The 26970-nt window shown below is 37.7% G+C and overlaps 2 protein-coding genes across 4 annotated transcripts; both read left to right on the top strand.

Annotated features, from left to right (window-relative positions):
* The first annotated feature begins 1763 nt into the window (after positions 1-1763).
* On the top strand, positions 1764-11112 carry LOC146157156 (fibroblast growth factor 13-like). 3 transcript variants are annotated; one of them, XM_083386583.1, is made up of 4 exons: positions 1764-2161; positions 9176-9390; positions 9561-9756; positions 10227-11112. In XM_083386583.1, exons 1-4 carry the CDS (start codon positions 2062-2064, stop codon positions 10298-10300), a joined length of 585 nt encoding a protein of 194 aa, XP_083242709.1. In that variant the 5' UTR covers positions 1764-2061; the 3' UTR covers positions 10301-11112. The 3 variants fall into 3 exon arrangements, with proteins under 3 accessions (XP_083242709.1, XP_083242711.1, XP_083242710.1); XM_083386585.1 differs by lacking the exon at positions 1764-2161 and adding an exon at positions 7522-7861; XM_083386584.1 differs by lacking the exon at positions 1764-2161 and adding an exon at positions 8186-8310.
* A 5048-nt stretch (positions 11113-16160) lies between these two features.
* On the top strand, positions 16161-21182 carry LOC146157157 (renin receptor-like). Its single transcript, XM_083387577.1, has 7 exons — positions 16161-16294; positions 17359-17514; positions 17624-17721; positions 18229-18357; positions 19046-19261; positions 19721-19873; positions 20230-21182. The coding sequence occupies exons 1-7, from the start codon at positions 16255-16257 to the stop codon at positions 20527-20529; spliced, it is 1092 nt and encodes a 363-aa protein (XP_083243703.1). The 5' UTR covers positions 16161-16254; the 3' UTR covers positions 20530-21182.
* The last annotated feature ends 5788 nt before the right edge of the window (positions 21183-26970 follow it).

Genomic DNA, 26970 nt, shown 5'->3' on the forward strand with positions numbered 1-26970 from the left:
TCGGTCGACAAAAGCTTTATCCGTATAGCGGGAGTGTAATTGCTGAACGGTATCAGCTTATAAGAAGCACCGACGCGACTTCGCAACTCAGTCAAAATCGATGAACGAAAAGCGGCGATGCAAAGGCAGGAAATTGCAGCAGACGCGTTTTTCGTCTCACAATCTCTCGTAAGTGAAAGGGTTTTGTTATTCTCCATTCAGCAGCAGTATCCGTGTAAGGAAAGAACCGAGTTGGGCGAGCGAACATATGCACTATAGGTTCGAAGAAATATTCAAGTTCGCTTTTCCAGGTGCCATGCGATATTTTTATCTTACGGACGTCCTGATAATCAGATAGACGATATGTTTAGCGAAGGCACGTATTAAATGCTTCGCCCAGTAATTAAAGCAGGTCTCGTGGATGTTAACCCTATATTAAAATCAGGGTGAGTTTACATTTTACCCTGGAGGGGCCCATACACAGACTTTTGGCCACGTAAATTATTTATATTACTAGCTACGTATCTGCCTAGATGGCATAAATTGAGCTGCATATAGGCAACCGTTGTCGCGACAAGCGCCGTATGAAGTATCTATATATGTACTTCCAGGGTTAGACAGGCTGGTATATCACCAGTAAGAAGAACTAAACATGAGATGTACAACTGTGCGTAGGTTTTATGGTGATTTTCAAAACAGTCTTCAGTCACATTTCGAATGAAATTTGTATGCTGCAGTATTATTTTGTAACATGGACTGAAGGCGTGCAACAGATACAGTACGTCCTGCAGGCCAGTGTACAGCCCTTGGCACATATTTGCGCGTAGCCCATTTGACCGGTTTACATCTTTTTGAAAATTTGACTTCACTTCACTGCGACACACTACTATTAAATTTAATCTATTGCGACAATACCCTTAATACCGCGCGTTTTGATTCGTGTAAAATTAAAAAAAATAAATGTCGTTCGCAATAGCGCGTGTAAAATAATTTATTTGAATTTACAACGCCAATAAGACAATGATGGAATATCGTTTATTGTAGCTGAAGGGCGAGCCACGACTCGGTTACGCCCGGGGCTCCTCGTGTCAAAATAATTATAGACTTTTAAATGAGCAAAACAACACAGGTTTTAAGCGTTTCGTGTTAATGGACAAGTGTCGATTGATGACCATGCTGGAGTTTTACATTTTTCCCACAGTTTATGCTATCTACGAAGAGCGGACGACAACAGGTCAAGATAGAATAGCGATATATATTGTTTTATTTACATAGCGAATTTTACCAACTGCGAACTTTTTATTCGGTTGTTAAATTTAAATTTATAACAATCACCGAAATTTCCTGTAGCATTTTTTTTTTCGTTCTAGTTTGGTATTCAGATCAGGCTGAAAATGGTTGTCACTTATCACATTTGTTTACCTGCTTTTGTAAAAAAATCGTGCGGCCACCCTTCGCCAGTCAATTGATTTAGTAATGGCGTGGGCACTAACACAATTTGAGGTTTGTAAATGCCTTGTGTGTGTTGGAGACAGATAAACTATTTAGTATCGATTTTTCGAAGGCTGCTTTGAAGCGAAAGTATTTTACGAACTAGCGTTTCATACATTTTGCCCTTCAATGGTAAAGGTACAACAGCCCGTTACAATAAGCAACGACAGAAAAATGACGTGTATGGAATTTCCACTTAACTAGTACTATTTTAAATTATATTTGCACCTATCTTTGTTGTCTGTAACTCTATTTGATTTGTTCAATTTACGCCACAGGTATAGCTGCAATTGTTTAGTGTGACATAATTTCTGATCTCCAAAAGAATGCCAGACACAGAATATAACTCAGCAAATCGATGATCACGCTATTGCACCAATTGCCAAGCCAGAATCAATATCCATAGAGACTTGACAGAATTGTGTGGCCTATTCAGAAACTACAAATTGGGCGCAGAAATATATTTGACTTCCTACTGCTTCACAACGACCTATTTCGGATTAAATCTGATTCGTTGTAAACTCGACGTCTCGCGAAAAGTTTCTCTTGGCCCACCCGTCCTGGGTGCTGGGAACGGACAGGGTGCTTGCTATGCATCAGTTTTTCCTGCACGTCTTTGCCACTGTTTCTCCGCCTATGCCTTTCAAGTGTCCGTGTGGCCGAGGACTGAAATTCCGCACACCCGAAGAAGGTAAGAAATATTTTAATTGTATAACCGTTGTCGTATAAACATAGGCTCTGCAGCCATGCTTATTCGCATGTTTCAAGAAAATTGCAAGTCTAAAAAAATTATTGAAAACGATAAATACAACTAAAGGCCAAAGTTGAAAATTGGGCATAGAATCTACAAGTATCAGACTATCGTGTATTTCAGTGTTTCTCAAACCAGGGGGAGAGTCCCTGCGGTGTCTCACAATGAAAGTGTCACGCCTATATCACTTAAACAGAATTGTCAATATTCAAATAAATCCTATTTTTTCTAACTCAGTAAATACGAAAAACTTTCAAAATTTATTATTTATTAGAGTTTTACATTACTTTAACGAATGCTTAGTAGCGAACAACAACAAGAAATGTTTACTGCACCACTGTCAAGCCTAATGGGTCGGGAAATTTTTTACTAAATTTAAAGGGTGGAATCGAGAATTTTGGAAGCTCTGGTCTATATATAACTTATATTTGTTGATATTAAAAGAAAAATTTTGGATTTTATCAAGTTTGCTTTAGGTCAACCTAAAAATAGAAAGTTTACTGGTACAGTGTTTTTTAAATTTTCGAACAAGTGCTAGCGCCCTTCAGTGTTTCATTGATTTCGTTTCAGTAAAAGTTTAGCAAAACAATGAAAAAGGTAGAAATGAGTTGTTTTAGCAGTGCTTGTTAAAGGGTGATTGGCATTTCACAGCAGGTGTGGCCATATAATTGCGTATACCCACACGCGACGCCGATATTAGTGCATAATTACAGGCCTTCGCTCTATTGATTTCCCACCAAAACCGGGGCCCTGGTTTATATCCTTATCGTTTTACAAGACATCGGTCTGTTGTGAAACAACCTAAACGTGAGCGGAAAATATTTTTTCTAAAAAACACCAACAGTTTTTACGGGGCTTGAACGAGTTCGCGGTAACAAAAATGTAGCTTTGGCGAAATAAAATGCTTCTTTTTTGTTTTCTGGTCGCCGTGCAAGAGTCACTCAAAGTTCCTTCGCGGATTAACCCGGCTTAATATCACGCATAAAAAATGACCTTTTACAGGCCGAACGTTAAGCTTGCAGCGTCCACTTGAGTGCCACGGCGCCCTATGAAGCTAATCGCCACCCGTGTAATACGCAGGTATAAAACACGAAAAGTCGCCATCGGTTCAATGACAGCGAATCCCCGATCGATGCGTAGGCGTAAAATTGCCCGCCCTAAGGCGCGACCCCCAGGGAAATTGGAAATTTCGAAACTGGCCCACCAAGGCGCCTGACCGCAGTGGTTTATTGCGTTTTCGGAAAAAGCACGCTCGTGGAAGTTGCAGTCTCACTCCTCAAATCCTTTATTGCAATGGAAGTCAGAGGGAAATTTAAAACAAGGGAACGGCTGTAAACTCTATCCTATAATTGGCATGCGACAGGAAGCGGCGACATCTTACGCTCTCTTGTTGTCGATATGCAGAGTTAGCCAACCAAAGGCTGAACAAACAATAAAACCGATACATTTGTTTTCTGAGGTTACCGACGTTTGTTGACACAGCGACACAAGGTAAACACGTAAACACGATATATGTAGGCAGACGAAAGAAGGCAGTAAAGTTTTACAAAAAAATAGATTACGTATTTTCTTCGTATGCTTATGATCTTTGACTGCGTTTGCGCGCAATACTTGACATTTTAGTATACAATATAATGTTTAAAAGGGTATAACCTATCGGTATAAGCTCTTCTCAATTTTGCGTCTATGAATATAAAATATTTTTCAACGCGATCCACTGGCGCCAAGCATTATCTCAGTCGTGAAAATGTCACATTCAAGCGTAGTCTTCCGCAAAGCCAAATAATAACATATCGTTTCAGAATGAAGCCGTCACTAGACAGTATAAGAAAATATGCCCTAAAAGTCTGAAGTCTCGGGAGAGTTGTCACAAAAACAAGATTTGCATGAGCCTAATATTCCAAATTCATAGAGTTGCACATTTCTCACTACTTCAGTTGTGTTTTCTCACTACAAGTTTCTCTGTGAAGAACGCGGTTTTGTTTCCCTTGAGCATTTAGATGTCATGTTAAGGGTTTCCCAATCGGGAGTGTTTAAAGCTCTCAACTCTTCGAGCCATTTCTTTTTGCTGCGCTTGAAACCGATACATTTAATATTGCAAATGCACACGCGAAAGCGTTAAAACGCGCAAGAAGCAAATGCACGGCCAGGCAATAAATACAAGAAAGCGAGTGGCCTTAGGACGGCGGAGTCTACACGTTACAGCAGATTACAGCAAGACAGTTTGACACGAAGCGCGCCGCGGCAGTGTCGGGTATCTTCCCTTTACCTGTTGATGCAATTACTTTCGCGCACGAAACGATGTAATGCAACGCGCCCTTGAATATGTTGTCGGCCGCCTTTTAAGACGCTTTTCGCGAACGCCTTGAAAAGCGCAAGGCTCCCAATTTTTAGAAATGCACTCGTGCGATGTTCTGCCAACCCTGGCAATATTCCGTTACCGCTTTGAAAGCAGTCGGCTCGTTGATTTTCACCCGTGTTTCTTCAGACCCCAATTTGCATAGAAAATCAAAGGATTTTCACTCGTTTTTCGGATTTTCACCGTTTTTTCTTTAGACCCAAAATGTTTATCAGGCGGCTATCAAAATATACAAGCGCTACTCACAATCGCCACTACACATTGTTAGCCTGCTAATTCCCAGCAAGTTAATCTTCCAACGCTTGTATCTTGTGGTGCCGTTTTTCGCTGCGCAAGCCGACAAGCCAACCGTGTGTATAGCCTGCCCAAGACTCGGCTGAAATATTCATGTGACCAATTAGCGACCTTGGAAAGTTTGCATCGTGTTGCGTCCGGGTCGACTAAAAACCTGGCGGTAAACTTGTCGTGGTTGCAAAGCGGTGGTCTGTATCCACCTTGTCTCGCGCTGTACCACATTTGTCAATCGTTTATCGATTTTCGTGTTTCCTGTGTGTAGGAGAACCGTCTCTAAACCTTAATGACGCTGTAAGCCATCAGACACCTGGCAAACATGTAAGATTGGTTGCGTTAAACTTGCCTTTGACGGGCCCGATATTGAGTGTTTGACGAAACAGCAACAAAACTTGTTAAAAAGGCGAAACTGACTTGAAAACAAACAATTGTCAACTATAACAGTATTAATTTAGTTTATAATAATATTTAAGTTTTGTCCTTGTAGTTTAAATGCGCCAAAACACAAAGATAATCTAAATAAATTTTTTTGAAAATTGACAATATGTTTTATCAAAAAAATATTTTTTTTACACTGGGCGTCATGTGTATTTAAGGTCTGCAATTACACAAATGCCCATTTCTCTGTAACATTCAATGACGCTCGGAATTGAGGAATCGATTACTTTACTCTTTTAATAATTTATGCTAGGACGAAGCGAACAAGGAAAAAAACGTGAGATTACGTACGGTTTAGTGACTACTGACGGAAACACTATTGGTTTTGTTTTACCGCACGATGTCGCTCATAAGTCGCATGTTTAATAAAGTTCCGGTTATAAGAATGATATGGACGTTGTTGACAATTATAGCATACGACAGATGGTCATTGCTTTCTAAAATAATAGTTATTATTAGTAAAACGTTGTGCTTGAAAAAATAAAAAAGTAATAAAACAAATGTAAGATGCTCCACCAGGCAACATAGCAACCGATAAAATCGATCCTTTGGTGTAAACGAAAGTATTACCGAAGAAACACTTATCCACTAAAAAAACATTATAAAGATTTTAAGTAACATTAAAACAAACCATATTCCACCACTGGTAATACTGAATATATTTTTTGCTATGAACCCGTAAGAGTAACCAGGCATACACTTTGTAACGCATAAATTTTACTGTGATATATTTCCATTAAAGGGTTACAAAACCCAGTAATATTCAAAACATTTAGTATTAGTTGCCTAAAACCAAAAAAATGCACGCTTTTACATGCTCTGCGAAACATTTAATCGATCAATTTGTTTTCTGTTTTTTACGTGATATTTTCTATCCGTTTGCTATTCCCAAACCACGCTGGCTGCTTTAATGACTTTCACGGAGAACAATAACAATGCCTGGTGAATATTAATAACTCGCATGGTCCCATGAAACCTTTGCTGCCCCAACAGAGACTGCATCAGCATTTTGCTATTGCCGTTAGTTTAGTTTCTGCCGTACGCAAGGCTTTATTACGTTGGAATTTCTTCTGGCTACAAGTATGGCTACAGACGGTACGTGTATTTATAACTGTTTTTTTACGGAGGGGGAAAATGTGTTGGAATGAAATGATAAATTTGTTAAAGGTTTTTTAAAGGCTGTTGAAAAACAAAGATTTCTTTTTAAAAACGAGTTAGGATGATATAATGAATTTATATACATGTTGTAACGTACAGGAAATGGACTTGCAATTTAGAGAGGCTTTGCAAAACGCATCACTTTTATTAATGTTAGTCTGAAGCAATTCAAACCAAATGCAGGTTTGGACTACAAATGCTTAGGAGAAAGTGACTTTTGCGTTTCAATATATATCTAAGCACAAGTATCAATTAAACTTTTTTGACTCCATTTTGTCAGTGATCGATGGGCATAGAATCGACAAATAATGTGTTCCTGTCGGTGAAACAAGGTTGATATGGACTTTTACTGTAGTCTAAATTTCTACAGCATCCGTATAAAGAAAAGTGTGTACAAGACCAGTAAAAGTTTATTTTTTCTCTTCGAGAGACAAACGTAGTGCAACGCTTGCCCCAATGTACAACAAAAACAGCATCGCGTGCTTATAGGCGATTGCATTATTAATGCACAAATTCCAATTTAAATAAATTCTTGAAACTTTAATGAAGTGTAAGAAAGAAAAAGATGTTGCGATAGTTCCATGTGCAAGAACGGAAAGAGTCAGCAACGGCTTCGCGGTTTATTAAAACGTTTAAAAGAGAACAAAATACGTATACAGACTATTCCGGTCTTTACTTGTCAAAATAACTGTCAATAGAAACACGCATAAACAAAGGTAGCATGGCGTCACCAACACGCTTGAAAGATTTTAAGAAAAAGAGAGAAAGAAGAGGAAGGGAGATAGGTGCAAAACACTGTTTATGCCAGTTCCGAAAACGTCAAGTCGGATCGAAATCTTCCTTCGCATCGATCGAGGCTTACTTGTTTGCGAAATTGCTCGTTTCGCTGCACTGCCACGTCATCTCGGAAACTTGCTCAATCGCGCCAGCGAATTAGACACACGCCATGGGCTCTCGGTGGCCCAGCGCTAAAATATTCATGAAGCCGTTTTTTCGTTGACTCGCCAAACGACGGTGGGGGGGACGGCGGGCAGTGAGAGAACTTCATCCGGTCTAAAAGCGCAGCGCTCTATAGAGCCGTGATTTGGCCGGCGCTGTTTATGCGCGGCTCTAAGTGCCTTCGCGGCGCTGCGGTGCGCGCGAGATGCCTGCTAATTCACGTGGCCCGTCACCCGCCGCCGAGGACCGCGTTTGACCTAATCGACGACCAGAGAGTTGCAGGCAGTCGCAGTCCGACCGTTAACCAAGACACTGCCCGACTACCGCTGCTAATGGTTGCAGTGAAATCGTTGGCGCTCGAGTTTAACGTGTCAGAGGTTAGTGTATTGTACGCAAGCGAGAAGCTACAGGTATGGATAAGTTCAAGAACACTGGACAAAACAAGGCGGATAAAGGTACGACGGTTTGCTGTTTAAAGTGCGACATTTTTTCTAATTTTGTTGTCGTAATTGCACGCAGCTATCGGATTAAAAGCAATTTAAGCAATTCGTTTAAAGTGATGCGCGGCCGAGCCTTAAGCGGCCCCATCCGCAGTCGCGATGAATAATTTAACTTTTCGCGTCATGCTGTGGAAAAATTTCATTGGCAAACGACAATTTTTGAGCAAGACACGTAAATGTTTTCACCGCGCGAAGCCGCCTTAACCGCGGCTCCTTGAAATATTAAAGAGTTATGAAAGAAAGTGGCGGCGAACTACAAGGATGCAGTTTAGTCGGTGTGCTCTTTCACTGCTGGTATCTTGTTCGCAAATTCTTTCTGAAAACTTAGTTTTCGCATTCCGCGATGGACGAAGCGTCGATACTGATTTCTAGACACGAAGAGTCGAGTTCAGGCAGTCACCGTGGTACGATACCGACAGTTTTTTTGTCTGTTTAACGATGTAATGGTTCTTTATACAGATTATACTGATCAGAGTGAACGAACAGAAGCATGAAAAATATGCTGTCGGTTGCGCTTGCGTTTTCCACACACTTTTCTGTGGAAAGATGTTTAAACGTGAAATAATAACATCAAGGATATATACTATTTTTATTTGGCATAATACTTGCTTTCGTAAAGCGTGTTCAGATCGGAAAATCACAAACTCCCTTAGAACGCGATCATTTTAGGATCGTATTATTTTTTAACTATTTTATTTATGCCAATGCGGCATTAACATCTTCTCCGCTGCAGTACGAGCGCAAAACTTGGTATTGATTTCTACTGATGATGCTGTGTTTGTTTTACTCTTGCCCGAGACGTGAGGCGCATTGATTATTGGGTTTCGGCTGAATGGCGGATTTAAAATACGCCAACCCATTAGGCAAGATGCAAGCGTGCAAAAGCAAACTGCGCACTCCCAACTTCTTGATAACAGCAGACTGCTTTCGTGGCACAACGCAAATCTAATAATCTGTAATCTTCTGACTTTGAAATTTCGGTACGGTGTGAACAGTTTTAAAACCAGGTAAAAACGCAGGCTTTTAAAGGCAAACATTACCTCACTAAGTTGGCACCTAGTACACAAGGTGATTTTGTGTAAAATAGCAAACTTGAATCAAATCCGTTTAAAATATTGTTAACAAGAAACTGACGTAGAAAATTCCGGTTTTTCAGCAAGTATTATTTTTTATCAAAATTTCAAAATCCAAAATTAACTTGAATTTTATAATACGCCAAAATCGGCGCCGATTGCATTTTGTAACGTCATTCTCATGTTTCGTCAACAGAGCCGCAGCTGAAGGGCGTAGAAACGCAGCTGTTCTCAAGACAGGGATTTTACCTCTCGGTGGACCGGGATAGCGGTTCCGTTCTGGGGATCCCGGAAGATGGGGACTCCACCGTGTTCTACCTGATCCCGGTCGGCCTCCGAATCGTGTCCATTCAGCATCGAGACACACTCCTCTACATCGGAATGAATAGCGAGGGCCGCCTCTTTACCACTGTAAGTTAGTTGCTCATATACCTACTTTGGCCGACTTTTATATGGCGTGAAAGATATTTCTGGCTATCTTTAAGAATGATTCCTATTTATTGGTCAAACAACTATTAAAGTGTTTTCAAAATTTTGCGTACTTATGTTGCTACAATGACGACATTTTTGTTTTGGCACAGGACACCTACACGTCAGAGTGCAAGTTCAAGGAGTCGGTGTTCGACAATTTCGTGGTGTACACGTCGTGCCTATACAAGCAGCTGGAAAGCGGCCGGGCGTGGAACATCGGCATCAGCAAGGACGGCGTCCCGGTAAAGGGATCGCACGCCAAGAAGAACAAGCCGTGTACTCACTTCGTACCAAAGCCCATTGAAGGTGAGCAAAAGCATAAGAGGAAAAAACCTTGGTATTTTGTCTAATTCTAAATAGAGGAATGACGTCATCTCTGTAAAATTTGCTTGCCTACCGTGGTCCACGTGAAGCAAAAAAAGAATGTCAACAGTGAAAAAAGTTTAAGAACCCCTGTTTTAGTATGTTGCGTATCTTTTGAATGCGTTACATTGTCTGCTAAATATATTTGTGAATATATTTTTTATGACAAGTCCTGCTCACGCCATTAGTAGAAACGAAATATTTCTCTGTTTATTTGTAGAAATTTTTTGTAATATTTTGTCGCCGGTTATGCCACCTTTTAAAAAGTCTTTCTCGCGAAATGTACCACGCTTTTTGTACAATAAAACTTGTTAAAACGGAGAATTCGTGTTTGCGTGGAAAGCTGTTAGCTTTCGCGAACCCAAACGACACCTTCTATCGGTCTAAAAATACTGTTTTTACATTTTTCACAGTTCACATGTTCAAAGAGCCAAGCTTGTGCGACATCGCTGCAGTGAACCGGGCCGACGCCAAGAAGAGAAAGTGAACTCGTAAAACCGTCCTGTTCCGGCGCGCCGTCGCTCCCCTGGGCAACACGAACTGCGCAAGAGCGCGCGCATGATTTGAACACACACACACACTGTGAGCGGGACCGAACATGTTTATTAATCTTTGAACACATCAATGCACCACGCCGGTAGTTCACTCCGACGGTTTTGATTTGGATTCAAAATGTTTATCTGTCAAACCGTTCCATTTTGACCGTATCGTGAATCGACCAAGTCATATTTCTGCAGCTGCAAAGTCGTTTTCATTGCTTCTTTATGGACCTGGCTTGCATCTGTGTTTTGAACTCATCTGTGCAGAAAAGCTATATAACGTTGGGCCTACCAGGCCTCCACCAAGCAATGCGGTCTCGTTTATGCATCCTGTGAGGGTTTCCCTACCCGCCAAACCCTGTTGCGGGACCTGTTGTTTACTTGGATAAACGGTTGAAGGTTTATCCGTTATGTTAAGCTTTAATCAGAACATCACTTGATTATCCTTGATCACAATCTGTCGATTTATCAACGTCTAATGCCGATATTTGCCAGACATTTAATATTGAGCGTATTACGGTAATTTGTTGTACTGCCGCTGATGTTCCAATACACAGTAACTCGTGTTATCGGCAAAACTTGTAGTATATTACATACAAAAAGACATTTTACTACAAATATTGCATTTTGCGAATAAAACTAGTGGTTCGTGTTTTTGCGAAGAGCTGTAACGCCAAAAGCAGGTTTCTTTTTTACCGTATCCTTGAATGTGTCATGAGAATTTACTTGAATCGTATAATAAAATAAAATGTAAGTCGTAGCGATTTTTTGTTTCTGAAAGTGATCTACGAGCTGTTTAGTAGTTCACCTGTGCATTGTTGTAAACACGCTGTACAGTAGAAACAAATAGTCAGCATTCAATAAAATACTGACCCACTTTTGAATGGACAAGCATTTCGTACAGCGAGTGTAAGACCCTTTTGTTGTGTTGGGTGCCGGGTTATACAAAAACGAACAGCCTGATCTATTTAAGTTGGGATGCTTGAGATTTTAAGATTCTCAAAACATACGTAGACACCTAAAATATTACTGTTTTATCATCGATTTTGATAAGGTTTACTTTAAAATTGGTTCTGGCATGCAGAAACATACTGTTCATGCAAAATCAAAACTAAAAAAATAAATGATACGTTCGATCGTAATGTAACCTTGAATTTCGCCAACCCATAATACAATAGCACAGTGAATATATGTTTACACTAAAAAAAGTACAATTTACTCTTGGCAGTTGAAAGTTTACCTTGTTTGGCGAAAGAAACATGTCAAGACAGTTTATGATGAATCATGCCAAAACAATTAAACAAAGTATAAGCAAAGTTCAAACTAGAACCAATAGAAATTCTAACAAATTTTTTTTTTAAATATATAGCAATAATTGGGTATTTTGATTGAATTTAGCGATATTAATAAAGATCTTAAGTAAATTAATTATTTTCGTACGCAAAACTGGCCGAAAAAATCAAATGGCCAGTTCCAACAGCAAAAAAGCGTACCAGTATTATTACCTATTGCTACAAATTTGTCCTTGTTGTTTGGCTAAAAGTAGTCTGGGATTTTCCAGACGGACATGTGATCGGAGTCACGTGATCTAGCAGTTTACCCAGGCTCGGTTGGTTGGATGTTGCATTAATAAACGCCTGCGAGTATTATGCAATCACATTTTTGCTCAGTGTTTTAGCCGAACAAATTCTCATGGGAATGATGGCTAAGCATTCGTATAGGAACGAGTGAACGCAATAACTTTTGTTGGTGTGTTGGAATAAATGGCGGCTCTGAACCCACCTATCACCCGCTATTCTACATGGATAACTGGATTTTAGTTTCGCCAACTGGATTTTAGCTTCATATATGCGCTCGAGTTCGTCCGAGAACAACAAGTGCTTCTTAGAAGAATTGTCTTATGACGTACCTTTGGGACGTCATTCTAAAGCCTCCAAATCAAAACAAATATCCTGGATCCGCCATGTTCGACGTAGTGGGCCTCCAATAACTCTGAAAAGAGTACTTTATTAAGTAGCGACAAACATGTTTGCCGACCACTTATATAGTGTATCCTATAGGCTATTTGCATTTCTTTCGAAACATAATTTTAGGGAGTTCGATGATCTCGAGCTAAATAGGTCGATAACAGTCGTAAGTTTAACGCGATGCTAACAAGTGTATGTGTAGGTGAAGTGTTTTTATTTGTTGCTATTGTCTTCTACACTAATTTTTATAACCCAGCTCCAAGACGAGAGCGAACCTAAATTATTCTTTTCGCCGCTATAAAACCATTACAACTAGTAGCACGGAGACGGTAATTACCACCAGCTAACATGCCTTGTTGCCCTGTAGCAGTAAAAAAATAATTCTTGAGGTCGATAGGGTACAAAATAGTAAAACCAATTTTCTAAGCCTATCACAGAAGATATATACCACGCAAAACAATATGGTGGCCAGCTAAACTCGACAGTGAAGAACGATACGAAGAGGCGATAAAAAATTTCCCAATCGTTTCAAGACCCTCTTTCGCCATAAAACTACTTGCAGATTACAAAAGATGTTTTCCTTGGGTAAAGGGCAAACGCGAATTTTTTTTCGGCCTACTTAAGCATCGACAAAGATACCAGTGTAGCCTAATACAAACGCACCGGCAAAACGCCACCTTTTACGATTGGTAACTAGTGCGAATCAAGCGGCTTGCAAATAGTTCTTAGGGCAACAGCTATCAATTTTTTGCCACCTTGCTTATTATACGAAAAAATTTATTTTCGGGACTTCTTTTTGCTCGAACATGTTTCAGACCAATTTTTTGAGCATTATAGATAAAATATACATCGTAGAACTTTCAAATTTTCAGTCATGGCGTAGAGTGGTATGAAGGTGCAATGTCGAGGTTTATGAGGCTGCGTCCCCAGGGGCCTTTAGTTTAGGGACAAAAACCTGAAACATTGCGTTTTAGCTCTCTGTAGCTAACGACTGCTATCTAGCAGCAGAAAAACTTCCATACAGAATTCGTTCATATTCGCTTGCTTTGACGGATCGGTTGGACGCCTACTGCGCTTTATTGTCCCGCGCGTGAGACTTTCATTGTGACTCGTCCAAAATTGGGCGCGTGCGACTTGCATTTTAAAAAGAGGCTTCTCTTTAGTAAAATTACAAAATGCTTTTAAGAAACAACATATTTTACCGGCGCAAATTTAAATGCGAAATCCGGTGGCAATATACACCTCTCTCTCTTTGCACCTGTTTCGCATGTTACCAATCCAACATATCAACACCAGGCCTACACAACTTAAAATTGTGTGTTGATATGTTGGAATGAAGCAACACACAAAACAGGTGCAAATAGCAAATATTCTCCAAATACGATTTTTCCAATATTCTCCAAATCGTATTTCATCGTATTGTCGCGGTAATGCACAAAGAGGTAAGGCCGTGAATAAACTTTTACCCACCGTACAATTATCGCAGGGAAGCATTGCGAGTAGGGATGTTCAAAGCAGAATATCGGCGACACATTTATAATGCTTGCTTTCAATGCGGCGTCAGCGTTTTTTCGGGCGACCAATTACTTCGCGATAAGCTTCGCCTAATAATCAAGTATCAATAGGGTGTTATTGGGCGAGCGAGCGTCTAGCGCTGGGGTGGGCATTTAGTTTGTTACCGCAGGACGCATGAGAAACATAAAATGTTGTGGTAGAGGGTGACTTGAGGGGCGGGTGGAGAATTTTTTTGTAAATATGAAAGATGTAGTCCCTGTAATTTTGTAAACAAAAACCATTAAATTTTATAATAATTTTGTATGTATAGTCTAAATTAAGTTTTAAGAGAAGGGTTACATTTGCTTTGGAGTCCGCACCCTAGTCACCTCTAATTGGGGGACAAAAAAACAATGACGCCATCGTTTTAGTCCTTTACAGCTATCAACTCCTATCTAGCGGCAAAAAAACTTCAACAGAGAATGCGTTCATATCACTTGCTTTATTTAGCTCGCAAAGCGACGGCGGCTGGCATCCTGCTGCGCTTTATTATCCCACACCTGCAACGTTCATTGTGCGAAAGGGCCTGTCTTAGTAACAGTGGGCGCGTGCGACTTGCTTTTTAGAAAGAAGTTTCTCTTAGAAAAATAACGTATTGCTCTGACTAAACAGCATATTTTACTATCTCAAATTTAAATGCGAAACCTTAGGGTAGTGTACACCACTCAGTTTGCACCTGTTTTGTATCTTACTTCATTCAAACATATCAACACCAAGCCTACACGACTTAAAATTGTACAAGGGCGCAGCGAGAAAAATAATTAAGTTTATTGCATTTTTAGCGACGACGTTACACAGTCACGTCATAACATGGTGCCTTACAAAAATAAGTCAAAGAGCACTTTGTTTATTTGGTTTAAATTGGCAAAATATTCGATTTAAAAGGTGGCGTATCAGGCACATAAAAGAGTTTTCAGATTTAAAGTCTGTTTAAACGGTGATTGCTCGGAAAAAGACATGGTAGAAATTTCCCGAGTAAATGTTGGCAAAAGCCATAGGCGTAAAACCATTTTAAGAAAATGATAATGTTTTCTTTTTGATCATGTTACCTGGCAAAAATGTAACAACATGGCCGTACGCATTATCTACGTAAATTCTATTTATCAAATATATGTTTCGATCATTTCCCAAATACTACGACGCCATATTTGAACCCCTTTCGCTTTAAAGCCAGAAGTTAAGTGGGGAAGTTTTCAGTCCATATCTGTTTTTGCTTGCAGAAACAAGTTAAGGAAAAAAATCAAATATATAATATAAAATATACAATACAAAATACAAAATACAAAATACAAAATACAAAATACAAAATACAAAATACAAAATACAAAATACAAAATACAAAATACAAAATACAAAATACAAAATACAAAATACAAAATACAAAATACAAAATACAAAATACAAAATACAAAATACAAAATACAAAATACAAAATACAAAATATCAAAAAAACAAAATAAAAAAAAATAAAAAAAAAACAGGGAGGGCAAACAAAAAACATAGGTCGTCGACACGAAACTAGCAATGCTCCTTCACAGTCACTTGCCGTAAAATATTGTTTTCACACCTAGTTTGGTCAATGGTGCTAAATGTGTCAGTTGCTATTTTGCCAAAGTGTAATTTTTTGCCGTTTTTAGAGCTGCAAAATGAAGGGGCAACAAAAAAGAGAGAACGACATGTCAATACAATTTTCGGAGGGTCACCTGAGCTCTTGGAATGGCGTCAAGTTAAAATTAAGAGCTTAGCACAAAATAGACGTTTAATAATTTACGTATTAAAAATATTTTTACATTTTTATGAATGCGTTTCTTGTTGATTCACTTTTGAAGTTAATGGTAAATAGTTGAATAAATTAATAATATTTGTCCCCTACCTTTAAAATTAAATATTTTTGCCACCTAGTTTTGTCACATGATCGCAGAATTTCCCGTGATCAGCAAATATCGGAAAATAATATATACGTAAATATTATATTTTTTGCAATATATTAAATTTTTTAATTCTTAGTTTTGTTGTTATATTTCATTTGCAACTATACTGTTTTATTCTTTAATTTATTTTTATTGATAATATGTTTTTTGCCTAATTTTCTTTATTTACCAAACAAAACCATTTTAATCATGGGACCTATTATGGATTTGGTTGAGTGAATTTCAACTACAGAAATCTTGTAAATTGTTACTTTGCTATTAAAGTTTTAGTTTATTTTGTTTTTATTGTTTAAAAAAGTCATTCTGTATAAAACTGGCTGTTTGATATGTTCAGATAAATAAAAATTCGAATAGATTCGCTATTATAACAAATAAGTTGTATTTATTTTTGTTTGTTTTAGAGTTATTTTAATTTTTTCTTGAACTGTCTTAAATCGTTCTATACTCAGTATGAAGCTGAGATGGTTCTTGTCAGTCTGCATTTTTGTCTGTAAGTATAAAACAATTTTAAAGAACACTTGTACATTTGTAACCTACCTGCTTTTTGTAACTAATATTCCATGGCAGCAAAGTGTCGACACCTTAAGTTAAGACACCCTATTAAAGTGACTGATAAAATTTGTGCGGCTTAGTCTGCATTGTGTGGCAGGTCCACACCTGATATTTTTAAAACGATTTGTGTGCACACTCCAGATTGGAAACTTTGGATATTGCGCGGGGGAGATGTTTTGCAGCTGAAAAAATGCGCGGCTGAAAATAAAATTTCGACTTGAACTTGCGCCGCTGAAAATAAACCATCAGGCTACCGAAAGTTGTAAATTTCGAATTTATATTAAACTTACAGCGTTCATAGAATACTTGAATCACTGCGCTTTTTTTTTTTTGGTTGGTGTGCGGGCGCAGTGCGCAGGTAAATATTTAAAAAGTTGGATAGCATTTAATATGCAATATTACTCGAAATTACCTAATTTGACGTCACTAAACACATGACCGATGTCCACTGATGCGTGACCAAATCGCCGAACTGTGCGTTTTTAGCGTTTCGCAAGTGATTCTATATGATGCATTATATTATATACGTCTTATAAACTAGCGTTAAAAAATGTTATGCAACTTCAGTATGCGGCCCGCCAATTTTTTTTGTGCTTGTTAAGTTTCATACAGAAGTTTGCGCGTTTGCTCGAGTCAGATTTGCGCGGCTGAACACATTTTCTATAAAATGCGCGGCTGTGACCGCGGCTGAAAGTGCTACTGCGCGGGGGATTCAGGCCAAACTTTCCAACTTGGTGCACACTCAAATTATGTATTGCACCCTTTAATTTAGGAAAAAAATGTAAACTGTGAAAGAGTTTTGAATTTGAAATGCTTATTGAGTAAGCGACTTTGTTGGCCTTCTCGGTTTTTTAAATTGGTCTTCTGTGTTTTTATAGACTGTTGCTTTTTGAAGGCCATTTCTTCTCTTTTCTAGGCTTAGTATTACAATAATACTTTTTAATTTAGGATCCAGGCCATACATTTGCTGAAATTTAATCGAGTGGCATTTTTGTGTTACAGGTCTGACTTATCGATGCTATGCAGATCTGTATTTTACAACTATTCCAAGCAGTATTAAACTTCAAACCAGCCATAGAGTACTAAAAAATGAAGACATAAGTCGAGTAGTTAATTACTTGATGGGTCTATCAACATCCAGGACTAACTCTTGGGAGGGTATAATTTTGTTTAAATATTGCTTGATGTTTTGATTTCAAGTAACACTTTTATCGATTATGGAAACAGTTATGGCGAACTGATTTACATAACCACTTGTATATTACAGGTGTTGAGCAATTAGATATCTTCAACAGACCAAAAGCTAACTTGCTTATTGACTTGCGAATTCCAACTGGAGCGTCATATTCAATGCAGGACGATAAGGTATGTTGCACTGTTTTTTATGCTTTCTCCCTATGAGTTTTTTTTGTTTATATTCATGGTTGCCATTTTCAATTTTCAAATGTTTTGACTCCATTTTAATCTAGCGAATTAAAAAATTGTTTAAAAACCTTTTTTTTTGTTTTTTTTGGGGAAGTTATGTGTTAAGTAAAACATTATTTCTATATTTTCTTGTGTTGACCATGGTATTAATATTGTTTGGTTTCAAAATATATCCAAACCATTTATAGGTTTATTCTAGTTAATATTCTTATTTTTTTTTTAAATGTCTTTAAATTTATTTCCGAAAAATGTGTGGCAAGTGGTAACCGTAATATTATTGCTGCAATAAACATACAGTTTTGATGTATTTTAAAATACAGTAAGCAATTATATTATTAAAATGTATACAGATATTGCAGTATAACAAATATTTTAATTATGTATTTATTGTATAAAAAATATGTTCTTGATTGCAATGTATTTTTGATATTGAAGCTTTTGTTTTAGTTTGTAGCCATGTATTGGACATCTGGAAATGGTGAACTTTCACTTGAGGAAACTAATCGCGCAATCGTTGATTCCTTTAGTGATGAAACAAGCAAGCCTATGTGCCTGGAATTAGATAGAGTTCAAAAGGTATCCCCACTGAACTGACATTTTATGACTAAACAAAGTAGTCATGATTAAAGAATGATTTAAAGCATACCAAATATAGAAAAATAACAAACAGTAAAGATATACTGGTGGCCTCTTATCTGAGTGTGTTTAAATGATGTACCCAATATTTTTGTGCATCTTAGAACATGTTATGACTACATGGTAGCATATATATAATATATATATATATGTTGTTAAATTCAATTTTGTATTTTTTCCCTAGAAATCAAATTAAAAATACTGAAATTTACACTAGCAAAGGGAACAGAAAGTGTATAGACATCAGAATTAAACACCCCTGTTTCGCCAAACATAACCATTTAAAATAACACATAGTTCAGTAAAAAGTTGTGTTTTATGTTTTCATTTTGAAAAAAATTGTGCAATAAGTTTTTCAAAAGTCAAACTTACCCCCACTTTGGGAACCCCTGCCTTACCTGAAAAAAATATGGAGTAATATACAAACTTTTTAGTTAAACAAATGTTTTTAACTGTAAAGTATTTTGTGTTTAGAGTAACTAAAGTTTGGTTTTGTTAAAATTTAAAAATTCACCAGAATAAAAAAAAAATGTTTTGGTTACTGGTTTACTGGTTTAAAGTTTGAAACACCATTTGTGCTATTTTAAACTGTTTCTTCTCTTAATGTTCATTGCCTTATTATGTTTAGGACTTCTTCTTTTCTGGTGTCAACTACAACATTCCACTTAGTAACAGATTGATCTTCGAACCTCAGGTCGTTGCGCACCTTAATGAAATGAAGGACCACCTTATTACCTCGCAGTCCATTCTTTCCTCATTGCAACCTTCTTGTCTTAATGCGACTCAGCAAGCAGATGCAATTTTTCTAAGTGAACTTCAGACCTTGAAGGATGTTTTAGCTGAGGTATCCACAGGAAATGCAGCATATATTTTTTGTAATGTCAGTGTTTCTCAACCCTTTATGGCTAGCGGCACCCCATAGAAATAACATATAGATTGCGGCGCCCATACACGATTTTACCGTAGGTAGTTCACTAGAATGTCGCAAACGAAACTGGAGCAACACACAACAACTCTACACAACGTAGGAAGTTATAATTGGATTTGTTCCACTCTAATCTTTATAAAAAAAAGTTGTTGACCAAAAATCTGATTTTTAAAAATTCTCAAATATCTCTTGGCACCCTTGAGCATTAGAAACGGCAACCAGTGTGCCACGGCACCCCAGTTGAGAACCACTGGCTAAAATTACTTTTATTTAGCTGTTTTAAGGAAATCAGCGTTTAGTCATTTGCTAAATAGGAATATTTTGGTAAACCAAATGTGGTAAAGGCGATTTTAATGTCATGCTTTTATTTTTTAGCTGACTGGCAAATCAGCATTTGTAACCAAAGACAACCTCCCAGACAATTTTCATTTCACACTGACCGGTCTTCAGGATTTGGCTCAGACTTATGGTGTGCAGTCATGCCAGGTCGTAACTGCTCTGGAAATTCTTGAAACATTTATTCCACAGGTTTGTGCTGTTTACCTTTCTTACAAACTGTGGTTTGGCCAGTTTAGAGAAATTTACCTTCATCATTTATGTAAAAAAATGATTAAAAAGGTATTTTTTTATTAAAGATACAAAAATTAAGTCATAAGCTAGTTGTTTTACAAACTTTAAATATTTTTTTTGAATTTTGACTAGTGGCGGTTTGGAGTATAATGGTTGAAGGTTGTAGTATTTAAGAATATCAAAGCCCATACAGAAGTACGTAGCATTTTGAACATTTCGAAATATCTCTCTTTTTAATTTTCAACATCTTGATGTATAGGCTTTAAAATTCCTTTTACGTCTTAGTGATTTGATAATCACAATATGCTTGACAGTTCGCAAACGACTTAAACGAGTTGTACGCCGGCCAGCTGCTCTCTGAGTTGAACATTGCCGGTCCACGGCAGCGAGATTTCGAGGTGATCCGCAACCGTCGCGCCACCGATGCCGAGCCAATAGGAAACGTTGCCGAGCCAACCATGACCGATTATGCCATCGTCATCAATCTCTTCATCTGGATCACGGTCATCTTCGCCTTGGCATCGCTCGCCTCGGCCTACTACATCTGGTTTATGGATCCCGGCTGGGACAGCATCATCTATCGTATGACATCCTTTCGCATCAAGATGGAGTAATTCATTCTCGCTTCCTTTGTGGTACTAAATTGGGCTTTTTTCGTACAACAACGTCCGTAGCTATCCAAACAAGAAATAAGGGCTCATGAGTTTCTTTCTCATCCCGCTGAAACAAGGTTTATTTAATCTTTTTTAAACTATGATAACATAAGTAACTCAATAACAGTGAGTGTATTGCTAATTTTTAAAGGATTTTGTATTTATTTTATTAATTATTGTAAACCACATGCTTAGTTCTACTTTTGACAGTTGCACACATTGTTTTATTTAGGTATGTAGTTCGTTAATGTAATTTATTCTTTACTATAAAATCAACAGATTCTTGAAATTTGAATGTCCATTAAACTTTCCGGTTTTATTTAAACAGTTTTTCGAAGTGATCATTTTTATGTGTTTCTCAATATAATAGCAAACATGATCCGAACTCGGTTTTAAAAATAAATTCCACATACATCTTATTCTCTGTTCTTGTTTGTGCAATATTTTCTTTGTTTGTCGTGTCGTCTTTGTTTTCCACGATTTAATAAAACATGAACGACTGAAAAGTGTTCTTTCGGTCTAACAATGTTAAAAAGCTCCGATCGCGTGTGTTTGTAAGGTGCTGTAATGTTTAGGCTCTTGTTTTAATGAATTCATCAAATAAATTTATTGTGGTTTGATATTCCAATTTATTTTTATGCATGTTGACCTAGTAGCATCAACCAACTAACTAGTATTGCAATTTGCAGTGTTTCCTATCACATGACCCTGGCACAGTCTTAAACAAATGCACTTTCAGTAAATTTAATAGTTTGCCGCCAACGTAAAATGTTTTACAAACTAGATGTTATCATCGTCGCCGGAAATAAGTTGCAATTTCACAGTGCTCACAGGCGAATGAAGTGCAGCAACACAACATTTGCGCATCAAAATATAATTACACAAACAACGTTTTTTAAGCCAAAAAAACAATAATGCTAAAATATACGGCATATTTTAGATAGCTTAAACAACTATAAATATTGCAAAATTACCTGCAATATTAAACAAACCAAAGCCCTTATACAAATATTTCAGAAAAAAGCTGTAGTCTAATGCCAATTTTCGTAAAAGTTTAGAAAATAGTAGAAAAGGGCGACTGTTTGGGAACAACGGTGATGGAATCCAGGTATATTCAACACAAATAAAGCTTCGCACGTTTACGAACAACCTAAAGTTTGTTAAATTAGCAAGTCAACTGGCCCAACATAAACAGGGCGTTGCGGGCTGCTGATTCGCGGGCGTCGACGGCATTTGCAAATCCGGTGATTTCGCTTCGTATGGAGAACTCCTGACTTGTTGAATGAAGACAAGGACTTGATGCTACACACTCGTACTGCGTTGCGGTAGGGAAGAGAGGAGTGATCTAAAATGACCCAAAATAAATTGTTAACGGTGGTAGCACTAAGTTAGAAAAACATATTTATAAATAGATGCCACACAAACTAAAGTACACAATAGGTGACACGTTGGTTTTTTAAGGTAAACCACAAGTTCGTTAGATGAGATAAGGTCAATTTTTCACGCAATTTGCAAAGGCTACTTAAGTAGGAACTCTTTGGAACACTGGCATATTGCGCCCCATGTTGGCGGAACTATATAAAATTTTGGTCGTGGAAATGAGATTTTGTGTACAGAACTTTGTCCAAAAAGTTCTACAGCGTGGTTTTGAAAATGGTTGGTTTATTTAAATTTTTCACTTTTCTATAAGTGAAAAATGTACTGGTACTGTTTAGCTTGATATTCGTAAGGTGTTTTGATAGTCTTTAGGTAATTCTAAAGCAGTGAATATTTTTTTGTGGAGAGAGGGGATATCTAGGTAGGCTACATGTTGAAAGTTAGTTTGATTAATTTGGTTGAGAGTACTGGCTAGCTATGAGTGTTTTTTATTAAAAATGGCAATTAGAAGACCTTTGGAACAGTCTGTTTCATTGGTCTCTCGATCATTTTGTGATCATATTCTTAGATTTTAAGGATAAAGTATGCCAACTTTTAAGACAAGACCATATAACAAGGGGTTGTTCACTTAGGACCAGGGCTGCGGAAACTGAGTCGGAATCGGCACTCGAAGGAATCGGACTCGGGACTCGAGTAAGACTACGTAAAACTACCAGAGTCCCGAGTCGGACATGCGCATGCGCAGTACCAAATTTTAAAGCTGATATTGCCGTCAATTGCAGTTTGTAATAGCGGAATTGCATACGGTGGATATTTTCGAACCATTTATTGTGAGTGGATGAATTAGGCTATATGACATCCCTATGAGTGGATCGACGAAATCGCATATTTGACTATTATTATTTTTAAATTTGACTATTATTTTGTTTTTATTGATATAAGAAACCTGGGTTGCAAATTCTACCAGAAATAAAAAAAATATCATTTCAGCATTTTGTGCCCGTTTTTATGTGGTTTTATTATAATTCTGTGCCATTATTTCTACACCATTAACTGAGCCTTATGCACTTCAGGAATGCTCAGCGCAGTGTGTTTAGATGCAGTCATGCTTTGTTCCATAGATCCCATTGGGTGTTCCATAGGTCCTTACGGGTGGGACCTATGTAACAAAAAGTTACCTTTTTTATTTTTAAAAAGTATAATTATATGTCAGATTTCAATTATTTGTTTCCAAGTAGGTACCCATAGCTGTAAGCTTTCCAAAGAAAATAACCGCGAGTGTTTTTGAGTTGTAATTCAAAAGGTATTAGCAAAAAAACAAATCCTTTCCAGGGGTCCCACACTTCCCCTAGTATATTGTAGTTATTTTGATTTATTGCGGGTCTACAAAACTTACTAACAAAGTTTTACGGAACCACTAAAAAGAACTAATTGGCATTTTCGTAGCGGCGTTACATTTGTACAGCGAGATTTCACTATCTTATTAGCACGAACTTGAAACGTGTGATAAACAGGAATGAGATCCACATCATCTGCATATCTTTGTAGTTTCTCCGTGAAATTTAACAGCATGTCAGGCTTGCTTGTGTCCTGTCCAAGTCGCTGCAAGATGTTCTTGGCAGCAGAATCTTGTGACAATTTCACACTTCGTCTCGGCTAAAGGGGTCAATAAATATTTCAGATAGTGTCGTAAAAGGAAAATGCACAAACAATCTTCGCTGAAATAAAATGGACGCAATGGAGCTTCGTTTATGTTAAATTTGTCAGAATAATGTCCAGTTCAAAGATGCATACACTTACATGTATAAGGACTGTGATCTAGCTCTTCTTAGTTGTTGATTGATCAACGATTACGGCTTACATAATATTAGGTATACACCGTAAGTTTGGCCAACCGAATCAGGCGATCCACTATAACATCCGGTATGGCCGGAGGACGTGCCGCAGGCGAGTTTGCTTGCATTAGCCTGGTTTGCATTAATATCCTAATTGATCGACTGATTCGGTTAGTTGGTTGAAGACTCACGGGATTTTATCTCAAAATTGCATATTTACAAAATTGTAATGATTTTTGTAGGTTGTGTTGTTTTTCAATTAATTACGTGCTTAGTGTCGATGGCTAATAGCTGCAACCACAGAAAAAACTTTATTGATCCATTAAACACAGCCATTATCTTACCAACAAAGACGTGCCCTCTATTAAATCGGGATACATAAGGTGGGTAGCGTAAGCATCATACTCATCAGTCAAATGTTCCACCGAGTTATGATCGTAAGTCACGTTCAAGTGGCTGGTCAAACAGTCCTTGATAAACGAGGTTGCCGTGCACTTTCGCCAGATACCACTGTTTTCACAGTCGGTGCGTTCGTCGAATTCGAAAATAGGAAGCGTTCCGCCGCCATTCAAGCAAAATTCGCTAAATGCACCTGCGCGCATGTTTAAATTCTTATTTTAATATCGATATCCCTTGCCGTGACAAAAACACGAGTTGATGCAGAGGATTTTAGGCTGGTGTACATATTGTGGTAACTCATGAAAAGGCAGGGACATTTTTGAAGAACGTTTAATAAATACTTAGGCTACCTACTTTGATTGCAATTTGTTTAACAACCAAAAATTCGGATTAAATCAACAAGCAGTTTTCACCACTTTAACATAATATTTCACCACTATCACATAATATTATTATAGTTGTTTTATTTCCGAAAACAGCTTTTAAATTAGGACATATTTCATATTTAAGTTCTACCTTGAATGTCAAGTAATTGGTCCGTTTTAATCCCAGCCTCGTCCAAACCACACTTGGCGGCCATCTTCCTTAATTGATCCTTGGTATAATCTTGTTGTTCACAGGAAACCTAAATAGTCGGTCTATCCATAAACTTAAGATTTCATATTGAAGGCAGTATGTGTTATGGGATTGTGGTTCGGCGTTATGTTGTTGAACAGATAATAAGGATTATAACTGGGGAGGACATCACCTGTTCGTCTTGTAACTACAAATAGAAAGGCAAACACTTAAGAAAACATCGTTCACCGTGTTCTATCAATTTAGCATGTTTTATCGTTTTAATTAATTGTTTAAAAGTTGTAATACTACCTACACGATCATTTTGATTATACTTACTTTCGTCATTTAAAATATAGTTGCAAGGTTATCAAAATTAAATGCGGTATTCATTCGCCTTCTTCTGGGAAGAAGATTTCTTCTCACAGCCTACTTACTTTAATCAACTAAGGAAAGGTTTTATCCACACGTTTTTCGCAAACAGGTATACTTACCTTTAAGAAAACGCGCTGCGGAGACAGTTCCTCGATTTGATAAAGTGAATGGCTGTTAATCAATTGAAGTAGGGTCATATATAGCGCACTTGACACAGCCCTGGTTTTGTATACAGGTAGAGCTTGGCAGAAATGGTGGCCGTAGGTGTCGAAGAGAAGCTTGCAATTTCCCCTAGTGCTCACATCTTTTCCAAGCCACGTCAAGGCCTGGAATATAATTGTAAATGACGCTACATAACCAATTCGTAAAAATCTGACTTCGGACAATTTATCGGCCGGGTGAAATTTATTCTGGTTCTTTAATTTAATAATATAGAAGGGTGACAAAGGTGCAACAAGGTACGTGGCGTTGTTTTGCACGGTGTGCTAAAAAATGTGCACGCGAAAATGTACAAAAACTGTGCGCAAATTTTAACATGCCGTCAAAATTGTGCGCACTTTTCAAATTGTGCGCAAATTTTAAAATGGTTTCAAATAAGTGCGCACATTTTAAAATGGTTTTGAAAAAGTGCGCACATTTTAAAGTGGCTTTAAAAATGTGCGCACTTTTTTCAGAATGTTAGTTGAAGTTAGAGTAAGGAGTTGTGCCCACATTAACTTTCTCGAAATGTGCGAGTGCGCACATTTTTGCCGCATTTTAAAATGTGCGCACATTCTGGAAAAAAGTGTGCCCTTTTTCGAAGGTATTTTAAAATGTGCGCACCATTTTTGAACATTTTTGCGTGCACATTTTTCGGCACATTGTGCAAAAAGTGCTCGCATCCCCGTCTCCCAAGGTGGCAATGCACGGTGTCATTTTATAAAAGTATTAGACTTCAACGGTCATTCAAATTTCAAGTATAAGTGTAAATAACGCGTTCTGTTTTGCTACTGAGTTTTGAGATAATTTATTTTCCTACCGCTACTGCTGCCTCCTCTTCCGCCTCTTCTACTGAATCACGTGGAGTCGAACCCAGAATGGAGAAGTTTGACAAAAACTCAACCGTCGAATGAAACTTTCCTTCGTCGTCGATCTTGTCTTTAAACTGGGCGCCTTCGTTGTTCGCCTGTGAGAAAAGAAGGTCTTGGTTTACAAAACGTCAACAGGGATATATTTAAAAAAAAATAAAACAGCTCTAAAAAGTTGACGAAAAAGCATTTGCATTAAGTTGTTAATTAAATACGCCTGTAAGGTGATGGCTTACATAAGCGTTTTCATATTCAAATGATATCAAAACTTGAGCGCAACACAGAGGTATACTATTCCTTTGCGACTTTGTGCAAATTATAATCAATTTCAATCACACAGTACGAAAGTCACCGTTTGCTTCAACATAAGTCGGCAAAAGCGAACAAACGACGAAATCTAGAAAATTGCTCAAGTTCTTACTTGTTTGCTCAGAAAGCTGTTCAGCTTCGCAGTAAAACTGACTCCGCTTCCACCGCCACCAAAAGTCTTCTTTTTCTCCTTGTAAAAGTTTATAATATAAACATGAATTGGCGGAAATGCTTTCAGATTTTGTTTGGTAACCTTTGTTGAAAATTTGTATGCTTTTTTGTAATAAAGTACTGTAAAGTAATTGATTTAAATCTCTGAAATTGTAGCATTGAGTGGATTTAACACATTGTTGACTTAGACACGAACATGGTTTTAAGTTTTTCAAAAGTCTTTGGTAGAAACTCACTGAAGTGCATGGCCTGTCCTTATTAAGTCTGCGCTTCTTCGCCGACGTTCCAGGCTTTTCGCCGTCGTTTTTGCCGTC

The sequence above is a fragment of the Ascidiella aspersa genome, chromosome 4, assembly GCF_963924565.1.
Source record: "Ascidiella aspersa chromosome 4, kaAscAspe10.2, whole genome shotgun sequence".
Classification (NCBI taxonomy): Eukaryota; Metazoa; Chordata; class Ascidiacea; order Phlebobranchia; family Ascidiidae; genus Ascidiella; species Ascidiella aspersa.